General features: G+C 42.9%; 1 protein-coding gene across 1 annotated transcript in view; it reads left to right on the forward strand.

Annotated features, from left to right (window-relative positions):
- Nucleotides 1-120: 120 nt before the first annotated feature.
- Nucleotides 121-14,014, forward strand: part of CA10 (carbonic anhydrase 10) — a 187,071-nt gene continuing 173,177 nt past the window's right edge. The window contains exons 1-2 of the mRNA XM_027654531.1: nucleotides 121-376; nucleotides 1,066-1,554. Of these exons, the coding sequence (XP_027510332.1) occupies nucleotides 1,494-1,554 (61 nt within the window). The 5' untranslated portion in view covers nucleotides 121-376; nucleotides 1,066-1,493. The remainder of the gene's footprint in view (nucleotides 377-1,065; nucleotides 1,555-14,014) is intronic.

The following is a 14,014-nucleotide window of genomic DNA, read 5'->3' on the forward strand; positions in this document are numbered from 1 at the left end:
GCCCCCCCCCCCCCCCCGCCGCCCCCGCTCCGGGCCGGCCCCGGTCCCACCGCAGAGCGGCCCCGCCGCCCGCGCAGGCACCGCCTCCGCGGCGGAGCGCGCCCGGCCCGCGCCCGTGCGCGCCGCCAGCACAGCCCCGCCGGCCCCCGCAGCACCGCCGGCTGCGGCTCGGGGACATGGCGGGACGCAGCCGGGATTAGGGGAGCAGGGGGAAGCCCCCCCGAGGAGCGATGGTACCTCCTGACAGCTAAAGGTGGAGGGAGCGGCGGCCGCAGCCCCGGCGGCGCGGAGCGTGACCTCGGGCTGTTTTTGGGACTGCGGGCGGGAGCGGCGCGTCCGATGAGCTGAGGAGGATAAGGAGCAGGAGGATTTGGGGGTAAGTAAGGTATTGCCCCAAAACTGACATTTTATTTTTTTTTATCATTACCGTTATCCTTTTTTTTTTTTTCGGGCGGGGGGTGGTGGGTAGGACCTATGCAGAACTGTCGTGCCTGGGGAATGCCATCAGCTATGCATTGCAGCGCAGGTACTTCGCTAACTCTCGGCTGGAGCCTCTCGCTGCCCTTCCACCGCCAACCCGACAAGAAGTTTGGGTCTGATTCTCTTTCCCTTCTTGTTTAAATAAGTTTTAAAATATCGGCGTTCTTAGCGAAGCCGGCCGGCGATGCGCTCAGCCTTCGCTGCTCGCAGGCTCCGGCCGCCCGCCGATGTGATTTAGGGACACCCACACACACACACACACACACACACAGACACACACACACACAGACACACACACACAGACACCCACACCCACACACACGCACCGTCAAACAACCCCAACCCCGCGTTCTCCGGGGGCCGCGGGGGTGGGCGCGGGGGGCGGCGGGTCCATCCCGGCCGGGGAAGGGGCTCCGTGAGCGGGGCAAGCCCGACCCCTGCAGTCGCCTGTCGGAAGCCGCCGCGGCGCGCCGGGATTGCAGCATCCGCGGCGGGGCTGGGGAGCCGCGCTCGGAGCTGCGGGAGGGGCGGGGGTGGCGAGCGCGTTGCAGCGGGTATTAATCTCTTTTCCGCTCGTTCTCGTAGCAGCAGGAGGGGAATCCCCCTCCCTCCGCCGCCTCCCTCCCCCGGCAATGCCGGCACTGCCCCGCTGAGACGTGCAGAGTTTGGGGTTGACTTGCACCTGGCCGCCCTGGAATAGAGACTCTCCGGATCGGATCGGTTGGGGGTTTGTTGTCTTATGTCGTGTTGGGAAATCTGGTGGATTTTTTTTTCGCTCGTGGAGGAAGAGCCCGGTGCAGGCAGTTGGCTTCGTGGTCTTTTTTGGAGGGCGAAGGAAGGGAAGGGATCTCGCTTGAGCCGTGCGGAGAGAGAGCCCGGACATGTGTTGTCAGCACATCTGGGGAATACAGTCTGCAAGTCCGAAAGGAAATTTGCTGGGATCGTTCAAACTGCGATATTGATCTTTGTTATTTTTTTTCGCCGAGGGATGCACTTGGCATGAGAATCGGAGGATGGAAATTGTTTGGGAGGTGCTTTTTCTTCTGCAAGCGAATTTCATCGTCTGCATTTCAGGTACGCAGCACAGAAAGGGCGAGGGAGGGGGGGGAGAAATACCATACAGGGTTCCCAGGCTTCCCCTTATGAAGGGGCAAGAGGTACAGTTAAATCAAAATTGTAGTTGAAAAGCACATGAATGATGTGTTGTGAGTGAGTCGTGACAGAAATCCACAAACATCGCTTCCCTCTCCCCCTTAATTCCAACACCTGTGTTGTAATTATGATACATTGGTTGCAGTGAATAACCACAGTGTACTGATAAGGGAAATGCTGATAATTCCTAATGTACCTGGTTGTGATAATTATTCGCAGCATTGCCGTGATCCCAGATTTTCACAGCTCCTGAAGTTCCTTAAACTCGGCTGATCTGCAGATCTTAAAGGGTTTGCGGTTTGTTGATGGACTTGTCATGCTCTGCTGCCACAGTTCAGGGTCTGCAAAGAGAGGGATAACAGTGAAGAATGTGCCTCTGCTTTTAAAGTGAGCTTTACTGTGCTCTGAAAATGGATTTTTTTTTTTTCCTTTAAAAAAAGCCCCATTCAAAGAGCTCTGTGGTGGCTGGGATTTCCACCTTTATTTTAGGCTTGCAAAGATCTCTCTCCCCTCCAGTATGTAGAAGTCAGGTAATTTCAGTTGTCACCAGAGCTTGTCCAATTAATGAATAGGCACAGCCGGGTGTCGAGCATAAAGGATTGGAACAATTTATTCTTGGGGAAAACACTCCCTTCGACTGCAGAAGCCCTGGCTCTCTCGTTAATTTGTCATGTTGGTCGTGCTGGAATAAATATGTTGTAGGAGGCAGGAGCGGGGAGGTGGCCAGTTTTCTAGTTTGGGACACTCCAGGGAGCCCCATGGGGATCCAGGCTGCCTGTGTCTCCTGCTGTTCCACTTCTCTGCAGGCTGACTCTGCCCTCCAGCCATTGCGTAAGTCTGGAAATGGGGACGCAGGCAACGCAGGCAAGGCACTGCCGGGGAGAGCTGGGGGGTCCTGGTGGACATCTCGATGTCCAGCCTGGAGGTGTGCAGGGGGAGGGAGCTCCAAAGCTCCCCTGGGACAATGCAGAGGTTGGCCTGGGCCACGTCCCCACCAACAGCACCTGCAGCATCTCACCCTGGCAGTGCCGGGCCCCACTGCGCTTCCTGCAGCACTTCCCGACCGATCCACCCTTACAGCCCTTGACTGGTGACACACCAACACTGGAGGCTCAGCACCTCTGTTCATTTGTATTGCCTGCACCTGCCCCAAAGCTTTTTTATTCCTGAGCAAATAGCTTTGCTGTCTGCTCACGGTGTACGTCAGCCCTTCTTTTATCCCCACAGACTGGCACCATCTGCTACCGGGCACCCGGGTGACACTGGCAGCACCCCAGGCTGACCTTCCACTTGTGCCCATTGGTACCATCAGAATAATTCACTCTCTCACTTTTTAGAACAGCGAAAACCTGCTGCCTCTTGTCATTTAAATCTCACACTTATCTATTTAGCTCAGCGTGATGTGCCACCTGTCCAGTTCTCCTCAAATTAGGCACTTCCTAAAGTGCCACAGTGAGAATGGAAAACTGAAGCTCATCCGCTCTCTTGCCCATTCTGACAGTAATATCCTGAGACAGAAAGAAGCTGTCCCGTTCTGTGCAGCTCCTTCTGCCATGCATTCAGCTGTTGGTGTTCCCAGAGCTCCCCCCTCCTTTCCTTCTCTTCAGACATGGGAGCCCAGGCTTGTGAACCAGTGGGATCAGTCCTGCAGGGGCTCCCATCGCTCTCCATCTCCCTCTAGGACTAATACCTAACACTGTACAGACTGATACCATCTCTGCTTGCTTTTTATCTTATTTTGTTCCTTTCTGGGGTGGAATATAGTGGATAAGTGAATGGTGGGATGCTTCTGTTGCGTGGTTAAAGCTGTGGTTTCAAATAATTTTAACCACACAGAGGGTGTGTACATGCTTTAGCCTTTTTTTTTTTTTTTTTTCTTCCTAGGGATTTTTATTTTTTTTCAGGAATCCTTACTGTTTGTCATCTTGGTAAAAAGGATTAAGATCTGTAGATATCTGACTGGCACTAATGCTTTGTATCTTTTCTCTGCTCTCCTTTTTACACTATTTTTTGTAATATATTATCTACCTGGGATGTCTGGATAACAGTGCAAGTGAGAGAAGGTGGTGCAAAGCCTGTTAAGGGTTTGCCTCCACACTGGATTCCAGACACTGTGTATTTTTAGCGCTTCAGCACTGGTTATTCATTCAACATGTTACTTAAAAAACCCATTAGTTGAGCTCTAGTGCTGCAAATTACCAGAATGTAGAGTGTGTGGTAGTATTTAGTTTCTTTTTTTTTTCTCCTCATTAAGTCAGTAGTTCCAGCAGTGAGGCCACAAGCCAGATCTCTCGTGCATGGATCTTTCCTGAACATCAGCAAATGCTTGATTCGGGGTCTGTTTAAACCTGTGACAGCCCTCCTGCTAATTCCAGTGGTTATTTGGATTAGGGTGTATTAAGGGCTGCTGTTCAAAGGGATGATGTCAGTCAGTGAATTCAACAGACTATTAATTTATCATTACTAATAGACTTATTTATTAAGCAGAGGTTCAATGTTATGTCACGTTCTCTTTTGTTCTGCATTTACATAACATTTAAATATAAATTAAGGTGAATGTAGCACTTGTGCTGTCTTATTTAAAGTAAATAATGAAGTTATACAATTGACTTTTGGTGTCTCTCACGCATGAATTTCTTGGAGGCAGTATATGGAAAGTAGTTTAATCTATTGAAAAGAGATGTGCATATATTTTCAAAATATTTTACACCTTATAATTTTATCAGTCAGCTGTGCGTATGAGAGATTGCTTGGTTTGGAAGAAATAATACTGAGATTTAGGAGTTGTGTTTTTTTAATTACTGGACCTTGTGTTTGGGAAGTAATTTATCTGTGAACATCGTAAACTGAATATTTTTGTTTTCTTGGCATACTGAATTCAGGCTTTTGCTACTTAAAATTGCTTGTTTGGAAAGAAAATGTACTTTCTTTGTGCAGATGCAAACGAGACACAAGAACATGTTGAAGGACCATGAAAACCATTTCTGTCCTTCAGAAAGAAATGAAAACCCTCGTCTACCTTCAAAGTCATATTTATTCCTATGTGTTGTAGTCATGATTTGTATTATGACTTCTGAGGTTTTGTCCTTTTAATGATACTTTCAACATGGAAGGAACAGAGAGGAGTGGAGGTGAAGATGTCCTGTAGACACAATGCTGGAGTAAGACCTCAGTGGTTGTTGCTCCTTTGAAGATGCAGATAATCATGGCAGAGGGATTACACTGTTTGTATACAAAGAAGATACCTGTTCTTGATACCAGAAGATAACTGGTATGTTGTCCAGAATTTCCTTCCTGAGTAATAATACCACCAAAGATTAATTAGCATCAGTGGGGTAGGGTTGTGGAGCCCATAGTGGCAGCCACATTTCCTTGCATAGTCATTTGTATGAACCATGAGGGATTTTTTTTTTTTTTTGTGATTCTAGATATTAACCATCAATTTCAAGAAGAAAGCTAGAATGTTGTTTTCAAACCTTTGCAGGTTACTTGGTTTAAATAAGAAAATGAAGCTGTCATGGGCATTGATAAAGAAGGTTTCCATGTGTATTTTCTGTTGGTCCATCAAAAAAATAATTTATAAAACCTTCATGGTCAACATCTTTATGCCTTCCTGTGAATTGATATACTACCTCTTATAGTTTTGGCTTTTGGCTACTAATATGGAAGTGTTTTATTTTTATCCTTTACCAAGTCCCCAAGTCACGGAGGGGCAAATCCCCTTCATGATGATGCAACTTCTTTGGCCTGCTTGGCAGCACACAAGTGTCATAAATCATGTATCATGAGCAACTGAGACGGTGTAAAAAAGGCCTTGTCTATCCAGGAATTCTGCTGTGTATTGAGCATCCAGTGTAGCATCTCCTGGCACTGAGGGCTGGAGGTGGATTTGGAGCATGGCTGCACTTCATTTTCTGTCTTGCTGCTTCTGCAGTCTCTGAGCTCTTATTACCTGGCATAACACAGAGCTGTCCTGTAGGAACTCTAAATTATGCCAAGGCTTGAATTATCTGTTGAATGATGGTCTGTAAGGTCTGATAACTCTTTTTCCCATAGTATTGCACAGCCTGAGTAATCCTGTAGAAGAGAAGAATATCAAGGCTCTAATGTCCAACATGAGAAGAGTGAATGGTTCATTGTTATGTTTGGACAAAAATGTTGAAACCAAGTTAATTATCCTCAAATAGTGTCACAGAAATAGCTTTTTCTGGCACTTTTAAGTAAGAAATGTAATATCCTAGGGGAAGGATTTATTCATAGCACAGATACATATATATGAGAGAAGGTGATCACTGGGCATACAGGAGGTGTAACATGCACCTGGTAACTAAGAGCTTTAACCATTAGGATATTCCTTCCTGCTTTATCCCGTCTCCACAGCTTCATGTATGTGGGGAAACCTTCATGCCTGCACAGAGTTTGTTGATGTAACCGAAAATCCACGTGGATTCACTCCCAAGATGGAGGCCACAGGTTGTTTCCAGAGACTCCCAGTTCCTCATCACTCGAATGCTTTCTCACTTCAGAGTTGTTGCCGCCTTTTCAAAAGGTGTGAAGATGTTTCTACTTTAAAATTCCATGGAAATAGCCTCCTGTAAATGTGTGCTTCACTTTTGTGTGTGTGTGTGTCTTTTATTTTTCATCATTTTATTTTTATTGTTGGTTTTACAGCTCGAGCGTGCCCAGATAGGCGTTAAAGTGCCAGAAAAACACACATATTTTTAGCTTATGTAAAGGTAGTAGAAGGCAACGTTTATGAATAGTTTTGCACATATTATGCTGTTATTTTCTATCCAATACACTGACAAAAGGAAACTGGTTATTGCTGCTATTCTTTTCCTTGTTAATGTAGATGCCCAGTTTTCAAAGGGACCTCTTCACCTGGTTGTGTTGCCTCATTGTAGTGCAGTTGAACCAGATCCCAAGCCTCCAAGATAAAATGATGAAAATCAGGAATAAAGCCCCAGCTCAAATAAGCAGTCACAATTAAAGAGTGTTCTTCAAGATGCAACTGATGTTATAGAGGAGTTTTGCCCTTGATATTCTTGAGGTTTCAATTCTACAACAGTTATATTTTAAATATAGCAAAGACTGAAATGGCTTTGCATTTGCATTATGAATATTCCTTACATACCAATGAACAAGGAATTCCTGCTTTCCCTAAAAGACTGTTTTGCTTTTTTGTTGCTATTGGTCAAAGTCTCTCTTTCATTCTTGGTTGAAAGGTGGTAATTTAACTGAGGAGGAAGCTGCTGTTTTTGTTGTTATGACTGTTTATGGCTAAACTTTACATGGCAAAGACTGAAGTGGATGATTGGCCCATCTGGGCTGTTAATAGAAGACTATATAAAACTGTTCCATCATTATCTCATTACCAGCTCATGCAACAGACAAAACTAGATGACAGTTAGTTATGGACAACACTGACATACTGTGATAAGTGTTATTTTGCTCCCATCTTGTTTTTATCTTCACTATACATCATGTTGGAAGGAAACTAGGAATCAAATTTTAATTGACTTATTTAGAGGCAACACTGTACAGTGGGACTGCATTTCCATTGAAATGCCATCAGAAAGTACAAAGGTGCCTGTCCATACAGAGGAGAATATCAGTTAGGAAAAACGAATTCCACTGGGGTAGATAAATTCAAACATTAATGGTAAATAAATAGGAAATCAAATTTTTAGAAGGATAATAATCTGCCATTTGAGACAGGTGAGAATTTGCAGCCAAATCTATTTACAGCTGAATTCAAAGTAGTGGAATACTTTATCGCTGGTTTAACCACTGACAGTTAAAAAGCTGCCAAGGATCTTTTATGGGAATTTCTTGAAGATAAAACAGGAAGTTGTTATTGTCATAAACATAGAGGACTGAAACACTGCAGACCTATATCCTGTGTAGTGCCTTCCTGGTGATGTAGACAAGTGCTGGGTGGCTCATGCACATGGGTGCATGTAAGTGCAACCTTTTAATTTGTCCATATGGCAAACATTGTCCTGCAGTGCTTAGCAGGGGACAGCTGAGGTAAGAAGGTTCAGGAAGACCTATATTTACACCCACCTTAAAAGACCTTGGAACTCCCAAAAATGTTATAAAGGGTTTAGTGTTAATAAGATTTGGGACTTAGAAATTGCAAAAATTGAAATCTTGACAATGAAATGAGCTTGAGATGGCAGATGGCAGGTGTCTGTGCTCCTGTGGAGTGCCAGGTACAGCCTATCCATGATCACAGCCTTAAAATATTTAATTTTCATTTACTCATCTTGAAAAACGGAAGGTGATCAGTTTTCACATGTATTGCATTCTAAAATCAATGGTCAGAACTAAAGAAAATAAATGCTTTCATTGTTAGATGTATTTTTCCACATGAAAACATTTCTGGTTTCAATTCATGGATCTGTAACATTTGTATTTCTGTACTAAAAATAGTACTAAACTTAAATGCACCGCAGTTTTATCTTTTCTAATACTGTTGCCTGAAAAATATCCCAGCAGCTGTAATCCACAAATAACTAATTAGAATGTACTTTTTAGCAAGATAGTAAAATAAGTATACAGATCAGATAATATCAATAGTGTTATTTGTTCATTTGGACAGTACTTTTTCCTCCCTTTATCATTAGTGCTTAACTTTATCAAGCTTGGAAGACTGGGATGTTTGTCATCTGGGTTTTAAGTGTGGAATGGATGGAGTTGTGCACTGACTGGACCAAAGTGGCTTCTAAGCACAGTGCATGGAGGAGGAAGCTAAGAAACATTATCCTTTTTTTTTTTTTTCCCTCTAAATGTGTTGACACCTCTATGTTTTGGAAGCAGCATTTGAGTAGATGAATTTAGAGGGAAACATGGGTTTGGAAAAATCATCCTCTTGTCAGTTTTGTGGGTTGTTTCCAATTCAAGTTCTTTCCTGCTGGTAACTACTTTAGTGCCATGTTCTGCTTCAGGAATAATCATCAGAAGAGGGGTTTTTTTTTCACTCTGCCTGGGTAGAAAAACTAGCACAGCAGGGCTCCTATGGAATTTATATTATTAATGCTGAAAGAAAAAGATAATGAGTACTAGTGAAGGGTCTTTTGGTATGTGTGACCGTGGAAAACTGCACTGTTTGAAGTGATGTGGAAATGACCAAGCCCTGCCTGGAGCTGTATTCCCAGTGGGATGGTGGTTGGATATCTGAAGGAGCAGGTCAAGAAGGATTGCTGCTGCCACAGCTAAAATTTGCTTGGCAAGGTGACACACTTGGGCTGCTGGAAAGAGCATTAATTTGCATTTGCCATCACAGCAGAGAAAAGAAACTTTCGCTCCTCAGGAAAAAGATAGAGCTGAAGATTTCTATTTGCTGGTAGAAAAGGATAATGATACTTCACTAGTGTTCCTGGAAGTGAAATTTAATGGAGAATGAGCCATTTGTTTCTACATTGGTGGAATGCCACACAACTTGCAGTTGAACTGTGCTATCTGCCATGTGGGAAGCTGTGGTTATGGAAGGGGAGAGCTGCTGCTGCTGGAAGGGAAAGGGGTTTGATTGACCCTATGTGGATCCTAATCCTGCTGCTGGAAGGGAAAGGTGTTTGAGTGACCCTGTGCTGGTCCCAATCCTGCTGCTGGAAGGGAAAAGAGTTTGATTGACCCTCTACAGGTCCTAATCCCACTGCTGGGGAGTGTGTGAACAGCGCCTGACAGAGTTCTCTGAAAGGGAATGTCAGTTTGGATTTATCTAAGAATGAAAGGTATGAATGAGAAGAGCTTTGTATTACATTTCAGTTAAAAAAAAAAAAAAAAGAATTTTGTTGGCAGAACTTGGAACAGAATGCATGGTGTTGGCCACACTGTCATAGATGGAGAAGCCAAGGTAAAGTGTCGTGAGAAATCAGTCAGCAGGAATTTAAGTAGCTGCAGTCCATCCACTTCACTCTCATTTCTGCCTTGTGACTAAAGGATTACTGGAACACCTTGTTTCTGGTCTGGGTATGAGGCTGGGTCACCTCAGGCAGTGAGTGCCTGGCTGTTCCTCACATCCCCTGGTTTCTGACTGCACTGTCCAGGATGGCTTTCCAGCCTTTCCATCGCTGACTGGAGGGACTGGTCACAGCTGGGCGCTCTCAGCAGCTTCAGTGGACAGTGAAACCTGGCAGTCTGGCCTCAGGAAACATAAACCAATGCTCTTCAAACCTCTAGAACTCAGAGCCCAGCTGAACAGTGATTTATGGTCATTTCTGCTCCCTTGGCCCCCTGACTTGGGGCACTTTCCTTCAGCCAGATTTATCCTCAGCCTTTAAGCTCACGTGGCTTCCCCAGAGTGAAGGGTCACAGAATGGGCCTGGTGTGTCTCCTCCTTTTCTGCCTCTGTACTCTGTAGTTTTTATCCTCATTGTACTAGCAGAGAAGTTATCATGAGCTATAATTATGGTATATTTAACAACTATATCAATCAGCATTTAACTTAAATTGGTTTCCAGCAGGTAGTGTGATGTTACGGCAAAATTCAGATCCAGACGAGGTTCCTCCATAAATCTGTGTTATTTAAACTCTGTTTAAATTATTAACATTCACTCAGTTGGCCTCTTTATGGTTCTGTCGTGACTATGAGTAACGAGTGGGTTCCTCAGAATGCAGCACTTGCCTCCCTCGTGTTTCACATCCCCTCCCCGTGGGTGTGAGTGACAACACACAGTTAAGGGCACCAGAGGTTTTGGCCCTAAATTTTCTCTTTGAAATTCACTCTCTCAGCATCCCAGCAGGTTCCTTTACATCCTGGTGCAGTTGTTGGATATGCTGTGTGCACACATGTGAATTTTTCAATAGGTGAAATCCTCACCCCAGGGCATTTTGCCCATCATATCTGAACTCCCATTTTTTATTTTCCAGGATGTTCACCTGGATTCACCATTTCTGCTGGGGCTTTTTCTGTTCACATTCATATTGCATATAAGCATTATCTTATTGTCATATTGGGTTTTGTGCCTGCTGGAAAACAAAGTAATCTACAAGGACTTCACAGTCTCCTCTCGTTTGCCCAAATGATCCTCAGGGTACTGTGTGGCAGTTAGTAATTCCGAGTGGGATTTAAAGTTATCTGCAGATGCATAATTTTTATCTTCACTGGCCCCTCTGGCACTCTCTCCAAGTTGTTAACAATTCATCTTTGCCAGTCTGTAATTGTGCCTTTGCTCTAGAGTCACAGGTATTTAGCTCACTGTGGAACAGGGTGTAAAATAGAGTAATAAATAATATGATTTATTTTATTAGGTAGCATAAGTATGTTTTCTTTCTTGGGAGCTAAAACCCGAGTCATCCTCTTTCCATTTTATTGAGATATATTAATACCCAGATCCAGCAAAATGCAAAACTTAAAAAAGACATGCTTAAGTGTTCTGCTCTATCTGAGTATTAATATGTAATTGTATAAAACAACTTAGATTAAGTATGTGCTGAAGTGCTTTGCTGAAGCAAGAAGTGGCAATGGTATAATTCATGAATAAAACAAAATCTTTGGAAAAGACCAGCTAAGATGAGCAGAATTTTTCATTATCTCTCTTTAAATACAGTTGTGTAGAAAACAGGTTTCTATCCAGGTAAAATCATATCAGTTCTTTGTGTGGTAAAGTGAAGATGCAGACTTTTCTAATATGACTAACATAGGAAGAGAAACTGCACAATCAGAATTAAAATAAACTGGATTGTAATTTGTTATTTCTCACTGTATGGATGAATGAATGAATGAAACAAACACCATTTTCCACAATAGCAAACACATTTTCCCTGGACTGTGGTAAACACAACCAAAAGACTAAAAAGTGAAATTACAAGAGGCGAGAGGTGATTTTCATAGGTGAATTTCTGTTTCACTTTCTTTTCAGCGCAAATTTTAATTTTCTCTTGATCAGACCTCAAGTCTTGATATCAAGAGGACATGCAGTGTAGAGCCTGTGCAGGGACAGGGGCACAGCCCTTCTACCAGGTGGTACCTACAGGGATGCTTGGGAAACCTCACACCAGTTTTGTGCAAGCAGGCAACACAATCCAGATTGGATAAGCAGAGTTTAGTCAGACTGACAGAGAAAACTACTTGTGGGGGATGTGTAAGAGTTCTGGAGGTTCTGTCTGTCCCTCTGTCTGGGTCTAAACAAGCCAAACGTGTCCTCTCTGTTGCTGAGAGAAGGTGGTGGCAGGTTCAGTCTGTGTCAAGTGGGAAAATTCCTCATGTTTTAAACGAGGTGAGGCTCATAAATAACATTATGAAACAATTTCTACCGTGGGCAAGAAAGTTTGCAGAAGTATTGCACTATTTCTAAAAACAGCTGGACAACTCTACAGTCCATTTACATCGTGTTCATGTGTTTGGGCTGTATCTACCAAAGGGCACAGAGCCTGCCAGCTTTCTGCTTTCCTCCAGCCCTTGTCCTGCTTTGACTTGTTGCTTCAGAGACAGCAGCAGGTAACTTTCCCATTTTTAGATCCTTACTCTCTGTATAAACTGTACAGACCTTCTGCCTCTACTCTGGTTTTATGTTTTTAAGTACTTATTTACTTTGCAATAATAAAAGAGCATTTCTGACTACAAGGTAGTCAGCATCTTCCTTTTAATGCTCCTGCTCCTGAAAAAGAACCTGTGTCTCAGATTTCAGACCACAGCTAGAAACAGCTGAATTTAAATCCTTCTTGCAAGATCTCCCTTTTAATGGCTTCTTTACTGATAGCCTGATAACTGCTGTAAGGACCAAATGATGAAGTGTGTCTTGATCACATTATATCACATTACTGGCCACCTAAGAATTGATTCTGGGCACTGAATAATCCAGAACTTGGAATATTTGAAATAGAACATTCTTATGTATAAAAGCAGACTATATGATGTAATACTACTGCATTATTTTTAAAGCTCTTAAATGTTTTGGATATAACTTTCACTGATATTATATAAACTGTACAGAAATAATCTCCTGGCATTTGCTTGGAATGACAGTCATCAATTCCTACACATTTATTTAAAATCTTATGTAGAAACAAAAAAGTATTTGTTTTAGACAGCTTTGTTTTGGACATTTTGCCAGGAAAGAATGCAGGCTTTGCTAATATAGGCTGAAATAAAGTGTAAAATAAAATCTTTGAACAAGCTGTTCACAGAAGGAGCGTGGAGTTACTCAGCCAAAAATGTTGGCACTGAGTTTAGTTAAGCATTAAGCAGAGGTCTCTTGGTAAACAGTCCCAGCAGGAACATCCTGTGACCTCTGCTGTGGGGATTCAGGTATGTGAGGGAGCCGTGCTTAGGAGCTTTACTAGTCATGTGGTCACAATGATTTTCAATCACTTTGGTTATTGCTGGATTAAAATTGAGGCTGCAGAGATTAATGGTCTGTTGTTACTAATCCACTAAACCCCTGTTCCTAGATCTTTTAAATTGACTGAACCTATAGATTGTTAAGTAACTGAGAGATATGGATTTGTAATGGGTTTAACTATCTTTCTTCATGTTTGGTGTTAGCAGTATCCTGTTATTTATTGCTCTTTGAGACAGTGATCTTGGCTGTTCCTGAGTGGGAGTGAACTTCACAATTTTTTATTTACACTGTTCTTTAGCACAGTAAAAGTGTGTATTGCTTCTAATGAATGTGGATGGAGAAAGCTTTACTATGCTTAAATATGAGCTAGTATTAGTAGAAGCTAAAATAAAAACTGTAGAAATTAAATGTTGTCTTTACTTTGTTGATACAAATGGTGCCACTGTCCCTGTCAAACCTGTCACTGTCTGCCCTTAACAGGGCTCGTTGTCCCCTCAAGTGGGTTTTACTGACATTTGAAGATGATTTGGACAAAATCAAAATGGTTGTTCAAGCTTTTGGGAAATTGTGCTTTCTAAACTATCACAGTATTTGGAGTATCAGGGCCCAGGGCTTTTCCCAGTGAAATTAAAAAGAGGTTGATTTTGAGTCCTAGAAGAATGTAAAGTGTATTCTTTCAGAAATTATTTCTTTTGATGAAAGGAGTTGAGTACCTGGTACCTGCCAGAGTGGTGTGGACACACACAATGTCTGCATGACACACAGAAGTTGTTTATTTTGGTTTTGATTGAATAAATAATGGCAACATCCTAGCTCTATACTACTAGGTTTGGGTGTTTATTTAAACTGCAATGGGACTATCTCTTTAACAGGAAACACAGTTGAATAATCATCTAATTACATCTTGCTCTGAATGTGTTTTTGATACCTGTCTTTCTGAAAACAAGCAGAGTGTTCTTGCCTTTGTGTTCACTGTAGAAGATGTGAAACAGTCAAAATGAAGTACAGTTCTGCATTTTATTGCACTTGCATTAATCTGCTTGGGAAAGGGGAGCAATCTACAGTGTATTCTTCATGTTTATGTCAACATACAG

This window comes from Corapipo altera, unplaced genomic scaffold (genome assembly GCF_003945725.1).
Source record: "Corapipo altera isolate COAL_440 unplaced genomic scaffold, ASM394572v1 343, whole genome shotgun sequence".
NCBI classification, from domain to species: Eukaryota; Metazoa; Chordata; class Aves; order Passeriformes; family Pipridae; genus Corapipo; species Corapipo altera.